At 46.2% G+C, this 21902-nt stretch overlaps 1 protein-coding gene across 1 annotated transcript in view; it reads right to left on the minus strand.

Moving 5' to 3' along the window:
- The window catches only part of Dis3l (DIS3 like exosome 3'-5' exoribonuclease), a 39732-nt gene extending 18355 nt beyond the window's left edge, over positions 1–21377 (minus strand). The window contains exons 1-9 of the mRNA XM_069995094.1: positions 21140–21377; positions 19104–19257; positions 12927–13055; positions 12624–12759; positions 8164–8340; positions 6970–7048; positions 4885–5064; positions 3350–3519; positions 1128–1289 (exon numbers count right to left, since the gene is read on the minus strand). Coding sequence (XP_069851195.1) covers positions 1128–1289; positions 3350–3519; positions 4885–5064; positions 6970–7048; positions 8164–8340; positions 12624–12759; positions 12927–13055; positions 19104–19257; positions 21140–21278 — 1326 coding nt within the window. The 5' untranslated portion in view covers positions 21279–21377. The remainder of the gene's footprint in view (positions 1–1127; positions 1290–3349; positions 3520–4884; positions 5065–6969; positions 7049–8163; positions 8341–12623; positions 12760–12926; positions 13056–19103; positions 19258–21139) is intronic.
- Between the last annotated feature and the right edge of the window lie 525 nt (positions 21378–21902).

Here is a 21902-nt window from a genome sequence, read left to right on the forward strand (position 1 = left end):
GACCTTCAGCTGAAGAGCGCAGGGACAGTGCCCAGGCCCAGACTTCTAGCCCCATAACTGACCAAAAAGAAAAAAAGAAAAAAAAAGTCTCATGGACTTTCCTGCCCTCCTTGACTTTGGACAGTGATTCTCAGATTGCAGCCTGCTGAATAGCTAGGATTACAGGCATGAGCCATTAGGGGCTGGCTTGTATTTGTAATTTGTACCATGCATGGGGACTATTTTTGAACTGTAAAGGTTATTGTCAATGTGTGATTTTTTTTTTTTTTTGTCGGTTGTGGGGCCTGAACTCTGGGCCTGGGCACTGTCCCTCGGCTCTTCAGCTCAAGGCTAGCGCTCTACCACTTGAGCCACAGCGCCACCTCCGGCTTTTTCTGCTTATGTGATGCCAAGGAATCGAACCCAGGGCCTCATGCATGCAAGGCAAGCACTCTACCACTGAACCACCTTCCCAGCCCTGATATACCAATTTTTTATTTTGGGTCCGGTTGTGGGCCTGAACTCTGAACCTGGACGATGTCCCTCAGCTCTTCAGCTCAAGGCTAGCACTCTACCACTTGAGCCACAGCGCCACTTCCGGCTTTTTTTTTGCTTATGGGTGCTGAGGAATCGAACCCAGGGCCTCAAGCATGCAAGGCAAGCGCTTTACCTCTGAGCCACCTTCCCAGCCCCCTGATATACCAATTTTTTTTTTTTTGCTGGTAGTGGGGCCTGAACTCTGGGCCTGGGCACTGTCCCTCAGCTCTTCAGCTCAAGACTAGTACTCTACCTCTTGAGCCACAGCACCACTTCCAACCTTTTCTGCTTATGTGGTGCTGAGGAATCGAACCCAGGGCCTCATGCATGCAAGGCATGCACTCTACCACTGAGCCACCTTCCCAGCCCTGATATACCAATTTTTATAAGTGGCATTTAACTGTTTCATAACTCATTAAAATATTTTACATTGGAAAAAAAAGATATTTTTCTTTTTTTCTGGAGTTAGATAATACATATTGATTGGCATACAATATTTAGTATATATTCACTGATACATAGTATAAAAATTTGTCTTTCTATATAGGGAGAGAGCAACAATAGCAAAATGCAAATGTCTGTCCCTACACCAACATTTCTAGAAATCTGACCTGAGCCTCAGAGAAAGGAACAACCGAAATGCTGTTTTCCACCAAGATGGTTGCAATCTCCCCTTCCAGATCGCCGATCCTTCCTAGAACACGCACAAAATGTCCATTTGGATACACAGACGTTGATTCCCAGGAATCAATGCGTACAACTACCCTGAAGTCCTGCAGAGAAGAAAAGAAAACACATGCCAAAACCAGTCAGGAAACGGAAAAACATCCCTGGGTTCCAAAGAGAGGGGCCCTTTTGCAGGGAGTGGCATGGGACACTTTATTTTACTCTTTGGCTTTTGTCCTTCCTGTTTTACTCAATTGCCAGATGGTATCTAAGCACTTGGCCCAATGCTTTGAAAAGAGGCTTCGCCTCCTCAAATCAGAGAATTGGGCTGCAAATTTTAGTCTGTTAAAGCCAACTGTAAAACATTTAACCATTTAACACTTGCCATGACAGGAAAAAATGCAATGACGCATGATCCAAATTAAGTTTTAAAACAATAGACTCAATTTTTAGTGTGTAAAAGTTACTTTCTGATTTCTGTCTTTTTTTTTTTGTTTTTGTGCTAGTGCTATTGCTTGCACGCCAAGTCTGAGCATTGTTCCTTAGCTTTTTTCACTCAACAATGGCAATCTACCAGTGGGGTGCTGGTGGCTCACGCCTGTAATTCTAGCTACAGGAGGCTGAGATCTGAGGATCACAGTTCAATACCAGCCTGGGCAGGAAAGTCCATGAGACTCCTATCTCCAATAAACCACTAGAAAACTGGAAGTGGCACTGTGGCTCAAGCGGTAGAGTGCTTGCCTTGAGCTGAAGAGCACAGGAACAGCACCCAAGTCCAGATTTCAAGCCCCACGATGGACAAAAAAAAAAAAAAGAAAAAAAAAGCAATCTACCACTTGATCCCTATCTCTATTGTGTGTGTGTGTGTGTGTGTGTGTGTGTGTGTGTGTGTATGTGTGTGTGTGTGTCTGTCTTTTTTTTGCAGGTTAATTGGAGTTAAGAGTCTCATGGATTTGTCTGCTCAGGCTGGTTTCAAACTTCGATCTTCAGTTCTCAGCCTACTCAGTAGCTAGGATTACAGGTGTGAGCTACCAGTACTGGGTCAAGTAAAGGTTAATTTCTAAGTTCCTTGTTTCTATCTTCTCTCCAGTGCTATATATATCTATATGTGTATATATATATATATATATATATATATATTTTTTTTTTTTTTTTTTTTTTTTTTTTTTTTTTGTCGGTCGTGGGGCCTGAACTCTGGGCCTGGGCGCTGTCCCTCAGCTCTTCAGCTCAAGGCTAGCGCTCTACCACTTGAGCTACCATGCCACTTCCAGTTTTCTGGTAGTTTATTGGAGATAAGAGTCTCACGGACTTTCCTGCCCAGGCTGGCTTTGAACTGAGATCCTCAGATCTCAGCCTCCAGATTACAGGCGTGAGCCACCGGTGCCTGGCTGCTATATGCCTTTATGAAGAATTAATTCGGTATAGTAGCACTCCATCATCCCTGTGAAAGAGTGATTGGATTTCTCTATCACTTGCTGGAAGGAAGCTTGTTAGTGTTGGCAAAATGTATCTATTGAAAGTTTCTAGGTTGGACAGCTACTTAATATATGGTCGCTCAGACTGTCCTACAAAGAAGCTCTTTCTAGGACAAGTTCTCTCTGGCCTTCATTTATTAACCATGGACTACTTAATAGATGTTTCGTATATATTTAGAATTTTTAAAAAGCAGTATCTCAGAGTGCCAGATGTCATCAGTAATTGATTTCTTCTTATGCAAAGGAATGACTGATGCTTCCTAGTTCTGTTCGATGGCGGGCAGGCTGGGCACTGGTGGATCACACCTGTAATCTTAGCTACTCTGGAGGCTGAGATCTGAGGATCACCATTCCAAGCCTGCTCAGGCAGGAAAGTCCAAGAGACTCTTTTTTTTTTGTTGGTTGTGCGGTTTGAACTCTGGGCCTGGGCGCTGTCCCTGAGCTCTTCAGCTCAAAGCTAGCACTCTACCACTTGAGCCATAGCACCATTTCCAGTTTTCTGGTGGTTTATTGGAGAGAAGAGTCTCACGGACTATCCTGCTTGGCTTGCTGAAGTGGTAGAGCAGAGTGCTAGCCTTGAGCAAAAAAAGCTCAGGGACAGCACCCAGGCCCTGAGTTCAAGCCCCAGGACCAATAACAAACAAAAATATGTGGGAGGCAGAGCCAGAACAATGGGGTTGCAACACAGTTACCTGCAGGGCTCCTGCTTGCTGAGTGCTAATCCGGATTTTGGGAATTCTGTAATCCCAGGGAGTAACTAGAACCTTCTGAGCATTTTTGCCCTGAGATTGGACTTCTTCTTTAGATGGAAATGTTACCACATAATCTCGCCAGTTCTTCTGAAGAATGCCCACCACTCGACCTTTGAGAAGACAAAGAAGAGGAAAGTATGACCCAGTTAGATGCCACCAGCTATTTGTGACCCACTTAGCAGGAAGTGCACAGACACACAGACACAGACACACAGACACACATTGCCAACTCAATTTTTAAGCATGTCCACACAAGTTAAAAGCTATTAGATATTCTCCTTTTTTAGCATTGGAAAGATGTATAATTTTCTTTCTTTTTCCTTTTGTGTATGTGGGGGGGGGGGAGGATAGTATTGGGGCTTAACACTCAGCCTCACACTCTTGCTTAGTTTTTTGTTGTTATTGGTCCTGGGGCTTGAACTCAGGACCTGGGTATTGTCCTTGAGCTCTTTTTGCTCGACTAGTACACTCTACCACTTTGAACCACAGTTCCACTTCCGGTTTTTGAGTGGTTAACTGGAGATTAGAGTTGCACAAACTTTCCTACCTGAGCTGGCTTTGAATCTCTATCCTCAGATCTCAGCTTCCTAAGTAGCTAGGATTACAGGAGTAAGTTACTGACACTAGGCTTGCTTAGCATTTTTTCTCAAGGCTGGTATTCTAGCACTTGAGCCACACCTTTATTTCCAACTTTTTACAGGTTTATTGAAGAGTCTCTGGGCCTTGTTTACTCAGGCTAGCTTTGGGTAAAGCCAGATCTCAGCCTTCTGAGTAGCTAGGATTTCAGATGTGAGCCACCAGTGCCTGGCTAATAGATATTTTTTTTAGACAGTGTGTTCTAGGTCTGCTATGGCCTGGACTTCTCATTCTCCTGCTTTACCCCCTGTATGCTGGAACTACAGATGTATACCACCATACCCAGACAGAAGAGTAGATATGAGTACATATGGGTAGATATAAGAGTAGAAATATGGGACTGGGAATGTGGGTTGGCAGTAGAGTACCTGCCTAGCATGCATGAGGCCCTGGGTTCGATTCCTCAACACCACATAAGCAGAAAAAGCTGGAAGTGGCGCTGTGGCTCAAGTGGTAGAGCGCTACCTTGAGCTGAGGCCCAGGCCCAGAGTTCAGGCCCCATGACCAACAAAAAAAAAAAAGAAAGAAAGAAAGAAAGAAAAGGCAGAGCTGAGTGCTGGATGCTCACATCTGTAATCCTGGCTGCTCAGGAGACTGAGATCTGAGAACCGAGGTCTGAAGCCAACCCAGACGCTTATCTCCAATTAGGCACCAAAAAGTCAAAAGTGGAGTTGTAGCCCAAGTGGTAGAGCGCTAAGCACTGAAAGTATCTAGGTCCTGATTTCAAGCCCTGACACCAACACAAATAAAGAAAAAGGTCAACACAGCACTTACGGCTTGCTGGGCAGACGGAGAGAGTGACTGGGAGTGGAGGCTGGCGCGCTGGCGCGCGGGCTCACCTGTCGGCATGGGCTCGCTTGGAGACTCGCCTGAGGCCTTGTCCTCCATGTCGTTCTCACACAGCGCGGCCGTCCTGCCTTTCCATTCCCGTGTGGGCAGGAGTTCCACCGCCACCAGGTCCCCGTGAATGGCACGGTTCCGAGCCTTGAGGCCATGCACGAGGATGTCACTCACTAAACCTGGGGTGTGGACAGCACAGAGAGGCTCATGGGAAGCCTGAGGAGCACTCACTCCTGCAACCAACTTTCCTTTCAAAGGTGAGGTCAAATCTCTGGTATTCGGTTGAGTTAAGCGAGCAAACACAGCCACCATGTCATATACCCTTCACAATGCTAATTGTTTTCTTTTTGAGATAGTCTCTATGTAGCCCTGCCTGGCCTTGAAATTCAGATCTTCCCAACTGCTGAGATGACAGGCAGGTACTACTTCACCCATTCGCCCAGTTGTACTTTTGATTTTCTCTAAAAATATTTCTTGCCAGGCACTAGTAGCTCATACCTGTAATCCCAGCGACTCAGGAGGCTGAGATCTGAGGATCATGGTTCAAAGGCAGCAGGGGTAGGAAAGTCTGTGAGACTCTTATCTCCAATTAGCCACCAGAAAACCACAAATAACCCTGTGGCTCAAAGTGGTAGAGAACTAGACCTTAAGTACAAAAGCTTAGGGGCAGTGTCTAGGCCCTGAGTTCAAGTCCTAATGCCAGCACCAAAAAAGAAAAATGAAAAAAAAAAAGTCAACAGAAAGGATTTTGTAAGTCCTCCCCAACACAAAGAAATGACAATTGTGTGTGTGTTGGTGTTTTGGTCTGGTCGTGGGTCTGAACTCTGGGCCTGGGCGCTGTCCTTCAGCTCTTCAGCTCAAGGCTAGTGCTCTACCACTTGAGCCACAGTGCCACTTCCAGCTTTTTTTTTCCTGGTTGATTGGAGACATGGGTCTCACTTATGATCTTTTTGGCTCAGGTTACTTTCAACCAAATTCCTCAGTAGTACTCCTCCCGAGTAGTTAGAATGATAGGTGTGATCCACCAGTACGCGGGCTTAAATGTTAATTTTTCTTTTCTTTTCTTTTCTTTTTTTTTTTTTTGGTCAGTCCTAGGGCTTGAACTCATGGCCTAGGGACTGACCCTGAGCTTCTTTTGCTTTTTCTATGTATGTGGTCCTGAGGAATCGAACCCAGGGCTTCATGCATTCTACAGAAGCACTCTACCACTAAGCTACATTCTTGAGCCCAAATGTTAATTTTCCAATTTTTAAAAAGTAAAATAAAAGCCAGGAGCTGGTGGCTCACACCCGTAATCCTAGCTACTCAGAAAACTGAGATGTGAGGATTGTGGTTCAAAGACAGCCTGGGCAGGAAAGTCTATGAGACTATTATCTCCAATTAACCACCAGAAAACTGGAAGCGGTGTTGAGGTTCAAAGTAGTAGAGTGTTAGCCTTGAGCAAAAAACGCTCAGGGACAGTACCTATGCCCTGAGTTCTAGCCCCATGTCTGACCAAAAATCAATCAATCAATCAATCAATAAATCCAAAAAGAAGAAGTAAAATAAAATGAAATCAAAATTATAGACTAGGGGCTGGGAAGGTGGCTCAGTGGTAGAGTGTTTGCCTTGCATGCATGAGGCCCTGGGTTCGATTCCTCAGCATCACATAAGCAGAAAAAGCCAGAAGTGGTGCTGTGGCTCAAATGGTAGAGTGCTAGCCTTGAGCTGAAGAGCTGAGGGACAGCGCCCAGGCCAAGTTCAGACCTGATGACTGCCACTGCCCCCCCCCACTACACACACACACACACACACACACACACACACACACACACACACACACACACACACACACACACACACACACACACACACACACACACACACACACACACACACACACACACACACTCTAAAACCTAGGGAAAGCACCTTGTGCCCCACAAATGCACATGCCCATGGGGACACATGCATGGCATGCATGGTAGGACTATGTCACCTTTATCTTTTCACTGTGTAACAACAGAACAGATAAGTGGTGTGGACATTTAAATATGGTTTATACTGAACCTGAATCATTAATTCAAATATGGTTTATACTGAACCTGAATCTTTACAGCTGGCTCCTTGAAGTCGAACAAAAGCTTCTATTTGTGCTCTATGTTTATTCACGTTCAGAATTCCCTAAAATCATAATTAAAAAAAAAAATCAGTGTTTTTGGTAGGAGAAACCAAGCAGGTGGAGTAGAAAAACAGAGGGGAACAGACATTTGTGAACACACATTTGTGTATGTACTTTTATAATGACTCTTACAAAAAACTGTTTTAAAGACAGGGGAGGAGGAAGGAGTTTGAAAAAGGATAACAGAAGGGTAGAGCTATCCCACGTAGATGACATGCATATTTGGAAATGTCACAATGAAACCCCTTGGTACAACTCAAGTCCATGAGATTCCTATTTCTAATTAACAAGCAAAAAGTACCAGTGGAGCCGGGCGCCGGGGGCTCACACCTGTAATCCTAGCTACTCAGGAGGCTGAGATCTGAAGATTGTGGTTCAAAGCCAGCCTGGGCAGGAGAGACCGTGAGACTTCTATCTCCAATAAACCACTAGAAAACCGGAAGTGGTGCTGTAGCTCAAGTGGTAGAGCGCTCACCTTGAGCTGAAGAGCTGAGGGACAAGCACCCAGGCCTAGAGTTCAAGCCCCACAACCGCCAAAAAAAAAAAAAAGTACCAGTGGAGCTGTGGCTCAAGTGGTAGAGCACTGGCCTTGAGTATAAATCACAAGGTCATCTGGGTACCTGGTAGTCTCACACCTGCAACCCTTGTTATTAAGGAAGCTGAGATCTGAGAATCAGGGTTTGAAGCCAGCCTGGGTAGAAAAGTCTTGAGACTGTTATCTCCAATTGAGTACCAAAAAAGCCAGAAGTAGACTGACGGCTCAAGTGGTAGAGCACTAGTCTTGAGTACAAAAGCTCAGGGACAGTGTCCGAGACCTGAGTTCAAACCCCAGGTCTGGCGTACACACACAAAGAAAGGTAGTAAAATAAAATACCCTTTTAGCAAGGACTTCAGTGTGGCATCTTCAAATCCACTGCCAAGGGCTATAAAAGGTGGCTACCAAGTCACCTTAAGCCTGGACAGGTTCATTCACCCTATAGTATCAACTCAGAAGCCAACAGGGAGAGGAGCACACGGAAAGAGGTAGAAGAGGGGAGAAGAGGAAAGAAGGATAGGGAAAGGAGGAGAGGCAGAAGATGAACACTGCCTGGTTCTGAATGACTCAAGTCATCCTCACCTGGACATAGCATCCTGATTTGACCCCTGCTTCCAGGACCTCAGCAGGAAGATGTTCAGGGTACTCCTTTCCGTGGCTCTCCTGATTCTCACTCTCCTTCTCCCGGCGGGATTGAAGGATGGAGTCACAGAGCTCATGGGCAGCTTTTAAATCAGGCCAAAAATTATCCAGGTAATTCTGCATTTCATAAAGGAGAGACACAGTTGAAAGACAGAAATTCTCCATCATAGCAGGGCCACAGAACTGTTGCCAGCTGAGTGCTTCCTCAGCTGTGTGTTCCTGAGTCTCGTCTCACACCCAGTATGGTAGCTCATCAGTCTATGAGCAGGCTCATGATCCACTGCCAGGTTCTCAGCACTTTATTTTCTTTTTTGGTCATGGGGCTTGAACTCTGGGCCTGGGTGCTGTCCTTGAGCTCTTCAGCTCAAGGTGAGCGCTCTACAACTTGAACTACAGCGCCACTTCTGGTTTTCTTGTGTTTAATTGGAGATAAGAGTCTCATGGACTTTGTTGCCCAGGCTGGCTTTGAACCATGATCCTCAGATCTCAGCCTCCTGCATAAGCTAGGATTACAGGCCTGAGCCACCAACACGAAGCTGCGATCCTGTTTAGTTTTTTGCTAAAGGTTGGTGCTCTACCACTTGAGCCACAGCTCAATTTCCAGCTTTCTGAAGGTTAATTAGAAATAAGAGTCTCACAGACATTTCTTGCTCAGGCTGGCTTTGAACCATGATCCTCAAATTTCAGTCTTTAGAGTAGCTAGGATTACTGGCATGAACCGGTAGTGTCTTTGCTCTCCTCTATCTAACTTTACAAACCCCCATCTAAACTTCACATCTTTTTTTTTTTTGCTTCCTGCTGTCATTCATCCATCCTGATGGGGCCCTTGGTCACACCGTTTGCTAAAGAAACACTATACAAAATAAAACCTTCCTATACTACTGGATTACAAAGAAAAGTCATTTTCACCAAAAGTAGAAAAATGTAATTTTAGTCAACTGTCCTCTGCAGGAACAAGACATGATGTATTGCAAAAGAAAAACCTAGTGACACTGTCATTAATTTCCAGCGCCCCTGGAATTCTCTGGCATGCCAGAACACTTCTTTTCTATTTTTTTTTTTTTTTTTAGTTTTTAAAGAGCAGGGCCAAGAAAATTCTATTGGCAGGTCTTTAGCAACACATGCACAGGAGAATCCTTAGAGCATTTACAATTCAAAATCCAGCGAGACTTTCTGTAAAGTGACCGGAGCTACAGAAGGCCTCATCTTGATTTCGGCATCAGAAAATGAAATCAATCTGTAGAATGGGATTGACCAGCTGGACAGACCAGTTGAGACCAGATAACTATTGAGAGATTCAAAGTCATCTAGGCAGATGGACAGCACAGCCAGGTTGCTATGACAGCCTGAAGAATCTGGCACTACAGCCAGGCACTGACAACTTAGGCCTGTAATTCTAGCTACTTAGGAGGCTGAGATCTGAGAATCACAGTTTGAAGCCAGCCTGAGCAGGAATGTCCATGAGACTCTTATCTCCAATGAATTACCAATAAAGCCAAAATGAAGCTATGGCACAAGAGGTAGAGTGCTAGCCCTGAGCAAAAAGTCAGGGACAGCCAGGCACTGGTGTAATCCTAGCTACTCAGGAGGCTGGGATGTGAGGATCCAGCCAGGACAGGAAAGTCTGTGAGACTCTTAGCTCCAATTAACCATTAGAAAACAGGAAGTGGCACTGTGGGTCAAAGTGGTAGAGGCCCTAGCCTTAAGCAAAAAGAACTCAGGACAGCACTTAGACCCCAAATTCAAGCCTCATGACAAAAACAAACAAACAAAAACCCCCAGGGAGAGCAACCATGCCCTGAGTTTAAGCCCCATTACTGGCACAAAACAAAGGTATCAATGACTTATGTCTCCAAAGGTAGCTGTTCAGAAGGCTGAGATCTAAGGACCAAGGTTTGAAAACAACCCAGGGAAAAAAAAGTTTCTAAGACTCTTATCTCTAACCACCAAAGAGCCAAAAAATAGAGGTGTGGTTCAAGTAGCAGAGTGCCAAGCCTTGAGAGAAAAAGGTAAGCAAGAGCAAGGTAAGCAAAAGCAGCTTGAAGCTACTTGCTCAAGTCCCAGTACTGGCATTAAAAGAAAAAAAAAATGACTAAGCCACTGAGTCTGGCACTGATGGCAATCCTTACTACCCAGAAGGTCTAAGATGTGAGGATAAAAGTTTGAAGTCAGCCTGGACAGGAAAGTCTGTGAGGCTCTTCTTTCTTTCTTTCTTTCTTTTTTTTTTTTTTTGTTGGTCGTGGGGCCTGACCTCTGGGCCTGGGCACTGTCCCTCAGCTATTTAGCTCAAGGCTAGCACTCTACCATTTGCACCACAGTGCCATTTCCAGGTTTTTTTGCTTATGTGGTACTGAGGAAGCAAACCCAGGGCCTCATACTTGCAAGGCAAGCACTCTACTACTGAGCCACCTTCCCAGCTCTCTTATTTCTAATTAAATTCCCAAAAGCCAGAAGTGGAGCACGATTCAACACAGATAGAGTGTTAGCCTTGAGCAAAAGAGCTCAGGTACAGTGCTCAGGCCCTGAGTTCAACACCCAAGACCAGCTAAGGAACAACAACAAAAAAAACCAAAAACTGGGCTGGGAAGGTAGCTTAGTGGTAGAGTGCTTGCTTTAGCATGCATGAGGCCCTGGGTTGGATTCCTCAGCACCACTTAAGCAGAAAAAGCCAGAAGTGGTGCTGTGGTTCAAGTGGTAGAGCACTAGCCTTGAGCTGAAGAGCTGAGGGACAGTGCTCAGGACCAGAGTTCAAGCCCCATGACTGGCCAAAAAAACAAACAAACAAACAAAAAACCTCTATGAAATTACCTCTGAAGGGGCTGGAAAGGTAGCTCAGCGGTAGAGTGCATGCCTTGCAAGCATGAGGCCCTGGGTTTGATTCCTCAGCACCACATAAACAGAAAAAGCCGGAAGTAGTGCTGTGGCTCCAGTGGTAGAGCGCTAGCCTTGAGCTGAAGAGCTGAGGGACAGTGCCCAGACCCAGAGTTCAGGCCCCATGACTGGCAAAAAAAAAAAAAAAAAAAAATTACCTCTGAAGGGGCTGGGAAGGTGGCTCAGTGGTAGAGCGCTTGCCCTGCATGCCCTGAGGCCCTGGGTTCGATTCCTCAGCACCACATAAGCAAAAAGAAAAAAGCCGGAAGTGGTGCTGTGGCTCAAGTGGTAGAGCGCTAGCCTTGAGCTGAAGAGCTGAGGGACAGCGCCCAGTCCCAGAGTTCAGGCCCCACGACCGGACCCCACGACCCAGCTGAGCTGGGGAACCTGAAAAGGTTTGAGAGGTTGGAACATGGCCTCCACAGCACTTGAACTGGTTAGAGCTGGCCATGGAAGGGTTAAAACAGACAGCTCTGGAGAGGATGAAAAGACTAGATTGCTATTCACCCCTTTCCTTAGGCTAGCTGCTGTGCTGGGGACCTTGTAGGCTGGATGAAAGACCTTGACAGTTTAACCTTGGGCTAGATAAGTGAGCATCATGTCTGGGCTTTCCCTAGGCTGCAGTCTCCTGTCACAAAAAAATAAGGGGGAGAGGTGGGGGCTGGGAATGTGGCTTAGTGGTAGAGTGTTTGCCTAGCATGCATGAAGCCCTGGGTTCGATTCTTCACTACCACATTAATAGAAAAGACTGGAAGTGGCACAGTGGCTCAAGTGGTGGAGTATTAGCTTTGAGCAAAAGCAGTTCAGGAACAGTGCCTAGGCCCTGAGTTCAAGCCCCAGGACTGGCATAAATAAATAAGTAAATAAATAAATAAATAAATGGAACCAATGTCTGTCACAAAATGTTTTAGTTCTGATCATAATATTAATATAGATTTTTGCATATATTCATAGTAACCTTCCCTATGTAAACTCAAATATGCTGTCTTGTGGGGACTTGGGGCCCAAGTACAGGTGAGCTTGGGACCCCTGGTTTCCCCATCTCTCTATGTCTCTGTACTGCCTACAGTTGCAATCAGCAACACTTCTGAGACAATTTAGCTTATTAGGCTGCTCTTGGATACTGCCTGCCTTAGGCACAGGAGCTAAGGTGAGGTTAACTGGCTGGTTAGTAAAAAAGATAAGGACCATCTTAATAGGGCCTGAACTCTGGGCCTGGGCGCTGTCCCTCCACTCAAGACTAGCGCTCTACCACTTGAGCCACAGCGCCACTTCCAGCTTTTTTCTTTTTGCTTATGTGGTGCTGAGGAATCGAACCCAGGGCCTCAGGCATGCAGGTCAAGCGCTCTACCTCTGAGCCACCTTCCCACTCCCCTCTCCTTCTGTCTTTACTTCCTCTTTCATGTGTTGCCAAAGGGATCCGTGTTTTAACCTCTACTCACAAAATGAATGAGCCAGTGCTTGCACACATGCGTACACATGTGCACACACATACACACACATTCATAACCACAAGTGATAAGAAATACCTTGAAAGAAATCACAAACACTCCTTCTGTTTCACTTCCATACTGCTGAATGGCCTCTTCATCTTCCGTCACCATAACGACCGGCATCCTGTCCTGGCAGTGGTGATAGTACCAGACAGCCGCGTTGTAGATGCTCCTGAGAGGCAAAGCACAGTGAGCTCCCCGCTGGCACAATACTTACACATAAACACATGTGTACTGACACGTTAAACACTTTAGTATTAATTATAGTTGTAGAATAATCTAGATCCACTGGTAAAGAGCCAACAATAAGGAACTGTGGAAGGGTCCCCCGGGGCCCACCTGGTCTGCCACTTCTCCATGGGCTCCCCTCCTTCCCGAGGAAGATAGCAGTGCTGCTGGAATTCATTAGCGAACAAAATGCAATCATGGCGTGCATCCTTCAGTAGGTTTCGCAATTTGTTATACTGTCTGCAACACAGAGGGGAAGAATAAATCTAACACAGGTACTGATCTCCTGCCACTTTCTCCTAAGAATCAAGAAAAAAAAAAAAAGAGATATTTTAGAGCAAAAGATGGACTGTTTAAAGCCTGGGAAATGTCCCAGCATTCCAAGTCTGAGGAATGAGGATCAAGAGTTCCAGGCTAGTCTGGTGCCAGTGGCTCATGCCTTTAATCCTAGCTACTCAGGAGGATGATATCCAAGGATCCAGATTCTTGCCTGGGCAAGAAAGTCCATGAGACATTTATCTCCAATTAACCACCAAAAAAGTTTGTAGTGGAGCTGTGGTTTGAGTGGTAGAGTGCCAGCTTTGAGTGGAAAAAACCAAATGAGATCATGAGGATCTGACGTTAAGCCCCAGTACCAGGGCCAAAAAAGAAAAAAGAAAAACAAGTCTCTGAGCAAACTGTGATAGTCTCAGGATCCAGTGGAGGTCTCAGGACCTCACCTTCACTTTAGACCCAAAGGTTCTCACACCTACTTTTTTCCCCAGATAAAGATGAGCTACAAAACCAGGAAACTAGAGCCAGGCGCTGGTAGCTCACACCTATAATCCTAGCTACTCAGGAATCTGAGATCTGAGGATCACAGTTCAAAGCCAGTCCAGGAAAGAAAGTCTGTGAGATTCTTATCTCAAATTAATCACAGAAAACAACAGAAGTGGAGCTGTGGTTCTAGTGGTAGAGCGTTAGCCTTGAGCAAAAAGAGCTCAGGTCCAGGGGCTGGGAAGGTGGCTCACTGGTAGAGCGCTTGCCTTGCATGCTTGAGGCCCTGGGTTCGATTCCTCAACACCACATAAGCAAAAAGAAAAAAGCCAGAAGTGGTGCTGTGGCTCAAGTGGTAGAGCGCTAGCCTTGAGCTGAAGAGCTGAGGGACAGCGCCCAGGCCCAGAGTTCAGGCCCCACAACCGGACCCAAAAAAAAAAAAAATCTCAGGTCCAGAGTTCAAACCCCAGGACCAGCTCCCAGCAAAACAAAACAAAAAAACAAAACAAAACAGTAAACCGCTCCAAATCAGAGTAAGAATAAACAAACCTTCCTAAAATTTAGGAAACTCACTAAGTTAACAAATGACAACAAAAAAAGAATTTTGTAAATTTATTAAGCTTTACTCCCATCTATTCTTTTCAGTGGATGCAGTCATTTGTCAGCTACTATCAGCAGATAAAACAAATGAACAAATGGCCAGAGAATACTGATTGGCAAAGCAGGAATGTAGCAATCACTCCTAGCAAGACAGTCAGGTTTGCTTGCAGACGTGTGGGATTGGGGCTGTAATTTAATACCGAACAACACAATAGAGTTGTATTTCCTGCTAGTCAGTCTTTGGAGCTTATGACAGAATTAGACAGATGAGCATGCTGTGTGGAGTCAGCAGAGCATCATGGATCCTTGAACAAGCCTGACAGGAATGATGGGGGGGGGCAATAGTTTACTAAGTCAAGTGCAATATAAAATATCAGAAGTTTTAAATATTCCAGTCTTACTTAGACAGGCTTAGATATTTTGCAAACTTCATCATCTAAATATTTCAATTTCTTGGAGACAGCTAAACTTACTTCTATTTATTCAATTAATTAATTAATTTTTTGGTGCTGGTCCTCGGACTTGAACTCAGATCTGAGCACTTTCCCTGAGCTTCATTTGCTCAAGGCTAGAGCTCTACTACTTGAGCCACTTCTGTTTCCAGCTTTGTGTGTGTGTGTGTGTGTGTGTGTGTGTGTGTGTGTGTGTGTGTGTGTGTGTGTGTGTGTGTGTGTGTGTGTGTGTGTGTGTGTGTGTGTGTGTGTGCGTGCGTGCACGTGTGTGCATGTGTTTGCTGGTCCTGGGACTTGAACTTAGGGCCTGGATGCTGTTCCTGAATTTCTTTTTTTTTTTTTTTTGGTCGGTAGTGGGGCTTGTACTCTGGGCCTGGGCACTGTCCCTGCGCTCTTCAGCTCAAGGCGAGCACTCTACCACTTGAGCCACAGTGCCACTTCCAGTTTTCTAGTGGTTTATTGGAGATAAGAGTCTCACAGACTTTCCAGCCCGGGCTGGCTTTGAACAGTGATCCTCAGATCTCAGCCTCCTGAGTAGCTAGGATTACAGGGGTCAGCCACCATACCCAGCTCCCTGAGCTTCTTTTGCTCAAGGCTAGCACTCTACCACTTCAGCCACACCTCTACTTTCTGCTTTTTGGTGCTTAATTAGAGATAAGAGTCTTGGGCTGGGAAGGTGGCTCAGTGGTAGAGTGCTTGCCTAGCATGCATGAAGCCCTGGGTTTGATTCCTCAGTACCACATACACAGAAAAAGCCAGAAGTGACGCTGTAGTGGAGTTGTGGTTTGAGTGGTAGAGTGCCAACTTTGAGTGGAAAAAGCCATACTGTGGCTCAAATGTTGGAATGTTAGCTTTGAGCAAAAGAAGTTCGGGGGGGGGGGAGAGGGGAGGCTGGGAAGGGAGGTGAAGGGTAAACAAAGGAGGAGGCTGCAATGCTTGGTAAGTAATGTATGCATTATCCTGCCAATGTAATTGTAACCCCTCTGTACAGTATGTTCTCAAATAAAAAAAAAAAAAAAAAAAAAAAAAGAAGTTCAGGGACAGTGCCTACGCCCTGAGTTCAAGCCCCAGGACTGGCCATAAATAAAATAAAATAAAATAAATAAATAGTCTCACAGACTTTCCTGCCTGGGCTGGCTATGAACCTTGATCCTCAGATCTCAGCCTCACAAGCAATTAGGATTACAGATGTGAGCTAATGGAGCCATGATTTCAGTGTCTCCCATGGACAATAGATTGAAATTTATTCTTGACTGTGAGATACTAAGAGGGTAATTCAACCCTGTTCTGAAGTGTGGTCTTTATTTGATGCTAGTAGTTCATACCTGTAATCCTAAGTACTCAGGAGGCTGAAATCTGAGATCATGGTTTGAAGCCAGCCCAGGTAGAAAAGTCAGTGAGACTTCTCTCCACTTCACCAGCAAAATACTGGAAATGGAGGTATGGCTCAAGTAGTAGAGCACCCACCTTGAGCAAAATATAAAATGAGAACACGAGGGCTTTAGTTCAAGCCTTAGAACTAGCAGACACAAAATGAAGTAAGGAAGGAAGGGAAGGAGGAAGGGAAAAGTGGGGTCTTGGGAAGATGGTTGGTATTAGACAAGGTTGACAGGGTATAGACCCCCCCACCCCCACCACACTTTGTTTTGGATTATTGGTGATTTAATAAGACAGAGGCCAGAAGATATACATATGCGTAATCTTTCTCTTGCCATGTGGCATGGGACTCAGTCAACTAGAAGATGTGAACTTTTTTTTTTTTTTTTTTGGTCGGTCATAGGGCTTGATCTCTGGGCCTGGGCGCTGTCCCTCAGCTCTTCAGCTCAAGGCAAGCGCTCTCCCACCTGAGCTACAGCACCACTTCCAGTTTTCTGGTGGATTACTGGAGATAACAGTTTCACGGACTTTCCTGCCCAGGCTGGCTTTGAACCTCAATCCTCAGATCTCAGCTTCCTGAGTAACTAGGATTATAGGCGTGAGCCACCAGCGCCCAGCCAGATGTGAACCTTTAACCTTGGACCTCTAGAATCATGAGTTAAATTTCTTCTTCTTCTTCTTCTTTTTTCTTTTGGTGGTCGTGGGGCTTGAACTCTGGGCCTGGGCGCTGTCCCTAAGCTCTTCAGCTCAAGACTAGTGTTCCACCACTTTGAGCCACAGTGCCACTTCTGGTTTTCTGGTGGTTAATTAGAGGTAAGAGTCTCATGGACTTTCCTGCCTGGGCTGGCTTCGAACCGCAATCTTCAGATCCTAGCCTCCTGAATAACTAGGATTACAGGCAGGCATCCAGAGATTTTTTTTTTTTTTATCATGGGGTTTGAACTCAGGGCTTGGGCTCTGTCCTTGAGTTTATGTGTTCAAGGTTAGTGCTCTACCACTTTGAGCCACAACCTCACTTCCAGTTTTGGAGTGGTTAATTGGAGATAAAATTCTCATGGACTTTTCTGTCCAACCTGGCTTCAAACCATACACCTCAGATCTCAACCTCTTAGAGATGTATTTGTTTTCTTTTGTGTCAGTACTAGGTCTTAAATTTAGGGCCTCTAGTTCTAGCTTAGCTTTAGTCACTGAAGGCTGGCACTCTACTACTTGAGCCATACCTCCACTTCCAGCTTTTTGCTGGCTAACTGAAGGTAAGAGTCTCATGGACTTTCCTACATGGGCTGGCTGTGAAATGAGATCCTCAGATTTCAGCCTCCCAGATTAGCCACCAGGGCATTGCTAGTTCACATTTAATTTCCTCCATAAGGCTATTGAAGCTTCTTCAGTGTCTTCTTGTCTCTGGCATCTAACCCCAACAGAAAAGAAGCTTGTGGCAAGAAGGCTTCCTTTTGTTTGTCAAGGCCTAGGACTAGGAGCTCAAAAAAAAAATCCAATGGAAACCACAGCAGTAGCTTGAGCATACGTCATACCTCCTTGTGTTTAGTTTTCTAATCTAGTATATCCACAGACAGGGCCCAGCTCTGGAAAGCCAATTGTTTTTCAAGCTAACTACTTTAGAAATGAACAGGAGGGGGGAAAAAAAGACATTTAAATTCCAATTCTTTGCCTTTTGAATGTGTCAGGAATTTTTTTTAAACAATCCTTTGCATTAAAAATATCTTAGAAAACAGAAGTTGAAAAGGCTATACCAGCAGCAATCTAAAAGATGATAATGAATTGATTTTTAGGAGCAGAAATTGAAATACTACAACACTGAGAGCAACATTTTACTGCAGAGAGGGGCAAGCATCTATATCTTTGTGTTTGAGAAAAATCAACTGCAAGCTCATTTTAAAGTATTCTATCTGAAAAAAAAACCTATATGCAATCCAGTTAATGTACATTTCTTTGAACTGAGTGTATCATAAGGACATTTTGTCATTTTCATATACAAATAAAAACACTTTGTTGCTACCAAGGTCTTGAGGAAATCATAACACTTAAAATAAATATATAGTGCCTGCTTATTAAATAACCTGGGATGTGTAGAGATGAGGTATATATATATATATATATATATATATGTATACACGTATACACACACACACACACACACACACACACACACACACATAATTCTAAAATGCTATTTCCAAACAGTTTTAAGTGCAAAAATCACAAAACCTTTGCTAATACTAAGTGAAGCAAAACTGTACTTTAGAGTATTTATATAAAAGCGTGGTGGCCATCCTTCACTTAAGTACAAGGTAAGTATTTTCAACTGGTTCGATTAGAAATGTTTTACTATGCTAGTAATTCTACTAGTCACCTAAAAAAAGCAAAGTAAGTTATTTCCAATTTCATTGAATCAACCTTTAGATATACAATATGCATTCACAATAGAGGAACCTAAGATTTAAAAGTATTTTTTTCCCCAAGAACAGAAGGTATATTCTGAAACAACCTATCTACAATTAAAAAGATTAAATAATACACATTATCAGCAAAAGCAAAAACAAAATTGAAAGCAATATCCCTTCTCCCATAAAAATGCAAATCAAAAGGCAACTCACACTAGCGTCTAAATATCTACATAGAGGACACAATGCAGTCTATTGATCTACAGTCAGCTCTGTTGACCAGATGTTGAAGCACAAGTATAAAATGCTACTGCATTCCTCACTAGCAAAGAGAATACCAAAGTAGTTTCTAAAATCCTTTAGGAGAAATGAAAGCCTTCCCTCCCCTCCTCCAACAATGGATCTTCTCTAAAGAGGGGAAAAGTGTATTATAAATAAAGAATGCAGCTGGGTACTGGTGGCTCATGCCTGTAATCCTACCTACTCAGGAGGCTGAGATCTGAGGATTGTGGTTGGAAGCCAGCCAGGGCAGAAAAGTCCCCATGAGACTCTTCAATTACCCACTCAAAAACTGGAGGTGGTGCTGTGGCTCATGTGGTAGAGAGCTAGCCTTGAGCATAAAATAGGCTCAGGGACTGTACCCAGGCCCTGAGTTCAAGCCCCACGACCGACATAAATAATAAATAAAGCAAAACACATACCTCCGGCCCCTTTGATGTTGCACAGCTTGACAAGCTGTTTGCATGAAGATAATTCCCTTCAACTCCAGAAACTCTAGGATCTCAAGGTAATCTTGAACAACTTTCCAGTCTGGGATTACATAATGAGTCACATCACTACTCAACAGCTTCCCTTCTGAAATGTAATTCAAAATGAGAGCGATTAGGTAACAATTTCAAAGCCAACTTTCCATTTCAGTGTTATGGCAGCCTGGTGTCCAGAATAATTGCCTATTTTCACTCTACCTTGAAGCTTTGGATAAGCAAAGACTGACTTTGGTCAAGGAGCAAAATTCAGGGGAAATCCACTTATTTGTTTTATTCTGTTTATTCTATTCTACTGATATTGGGGGCTTGAACTCAGGGCCTCATGCTTTTAGTTGGCCTTTTCGCTCAAGGGCAGTCCTTTACCAGTTGAGTCACAGATCCACTTCCAGCTTTTTTGGTGCTTAATTGGAAATAAAGAGTCTCAATTTTTTTTACCAGGCTGGCTGCAACCTGCGGTCCTCAGAATTCAGACTCTTCTTTTTTTATGAAGCTGTGATAAATACAAATTCAACATGGTTTATGGTGCTGCCAGTGGTGCAGGAAAGTATGACTGATATTTTAAAAACAGACAAGTATATTTTCAGCATGAGTTGAGTATTTCTGTGTTAATCCATCACTTGCATACTTACTCAATTCAAACGCATGTGTGTGTTAACCATTCAGTGTGTTCCCTGGGGTTTCAAGCTATGCATATACTCAGAGGTCCGAGGCCCAGAAGGCTAGAACTGTCTAGAAAGGGCATTCCGTATGGACAAGCAATGGACAGTGCGGTTTCCATCTAGCTGAGAGCGACTCAGCCAAGCTGTAACTGAAACAGTAGCCACGTTGTACCCCTAACCAACAGTAGAAGGCTCCAAAGCTGAGCTCACCCTCCCACCGAAGGGAAGGGTCAGTACCCTTCCCTCATTTACTGGGCATCCTGAGCAGGGCACCAGTGGCTCAAGCCTACAATCCTAGCTACTCAGGTGGATGAGATGTGACAGGTTTGAAACCAGCCCTGGAAGGATGATTCTCATCGCCAATTGACCAGCAAAAAAGCTGGAGGTAAAGATGTGGCTCAAATGGTAGAGCACCAGCCTTGAGCGGAAAAAGCTCTGGGACAAGGCCCAGGCTCTGAATTCAAACCTCAGTACTGTCACACACACACCAATAATAATAAAAATAGACTAAAATAAAAAGCGGCCCCCAACAGCCCCTCTCCATTCCAAGTTCCCCAGGACGTTTGTACAAGGAGGGCCCAGATCACTCCCAGATCCTACGCTGGGGCGCATTAAGTGTTGGAGTCCTAGCAGGGGTGCAAATTTGGGGGAAGCAAGCAGGCAAGTGCCCACCAGGGAGCAAGCTCGTGCACCCCCCCCGTGTCTCCCCGATTCCCCCGAGCGAGCTGCGGGAGGCTCCCCCAACCCGCGGAGAACCCCAACCCAGGGCGGGGAAGCAGCGGGTGCCAGTGTCACTGGACGCTCCACCGCCAAGGCGGGGCGAGCGGAGAGGCGGCGGCGGAGGGCGGAACGGGGTGGGAGACCCGGAAGCCGCAGGCCGGGGACGCGGGCTCGCGAGCCGCGGCAGAGCTGGGGGTGGGCGCGGCGTCCCCGAGCAGCAAACGCTCGACCTGGGCCACCCCCCGCTGCGCTAGGCCGCGGCTCCACAAGCCGAGCCAGGCCGCAGGCTCAGGTCTCCTCCGCAGCACCAGGCCCCGGCCGCCCCCGCTGGGCCCCAGCCTCCCCCTCCCGCTGCGCCAGGCCGCGGCTCCGCGCGTCGTGCCTGGCCCCGGCCGCCCCCGCTCATCTCCGGCCTCCCCCGCTGCGCCAGGCCGCGGCTCCGCGCGTCGTGCCAGGCCCCGGCCTCCCCCCCGCCGGTCTCCGGCCTCCCCCGCTGCGCCAGGGCGCGGCTCCGCGCGTCGTGCCAGGCCCCGGCCTCCCCCACTGTGCCAGGCCCCGGCCGCCCCCCGCCCCGTGCGCCCCGGCCCTGACCGTTGCGGCAGGCGGAGGGCTGCGGGCAGAGCGGGCTGTGGCACGGCACGCGAGGCCGCAGGTAGTGCTCGCGCACGATCCGCAGCGTCCGGCCCTGGAAGGTCTTCAGCAGCAGCACCTTCTCCTGCTTCTGCAGCATGGTGGCCGGCGCTGGGCCCCGGCGCCCCGGGCTCCCCGGGACGCGGCGGGCGGTGGCGGCGAGGCCGCGGCGGAGGCTTGGGACCCGCCCCTCCGCCCCGGGCCTCCGGAACCCGCGCCTAACGGCTGCGCCCGAGAGCCCCGACCCTCCCTCCCCGCCCGGGTCCGGGGAAGGGCGGAATCAATGCATCTACTCCAGAGGCTGAGATCTGAGGATCGCGGGTTCGAAGCCAGTCTAAGCAGGAAAGTTGGTGAGACTTTCATCTCTTAACCAGCAAAAAGCCAGACGTGGCGCTGTGGCTCACCGTGGTAGAGCGCCAGCCCAGAGCAGAAAGCCCAGGGACAGCGCCCAGGCCCTGAGTTCGAGTCCCACGACCGACACAGAAACAACAAGGTGAAAGGCTGACCTAGAAAGAGGTTTGGTACAACGCTGCACGATGAACACATGGATGTTTTGTTCCTGTGCCCCAGTTAGTAGAGTTTTCGGTTCCTGGCTCGTGTTCTTTCTAAATGAGCTGCCAGATTGAGCAAATCAGCCAGCAAACCGTGCCCACCAGACCTTTGCCCCTTCAAAATGTACTTAAATGTATTAAAAATGTTTATCCGTGTAACATTTAGACGCTGC

This window comes from Dipodomys merriami, unplaced genomic scaffold, assembly GCF_024711535.1.
Source record: "Dipodomys merriami isolate MVZ:Mamm:240054 unplaced genomic scaffold, mDipMer1.0.p SCAF_48, whole genome shotgun sequence".
NCBI lineage: Eukaryota > Metazoa > Chordata > Mammalia > Rodentia > Heteromyidae > Dipodomys > Dipodomys merriami.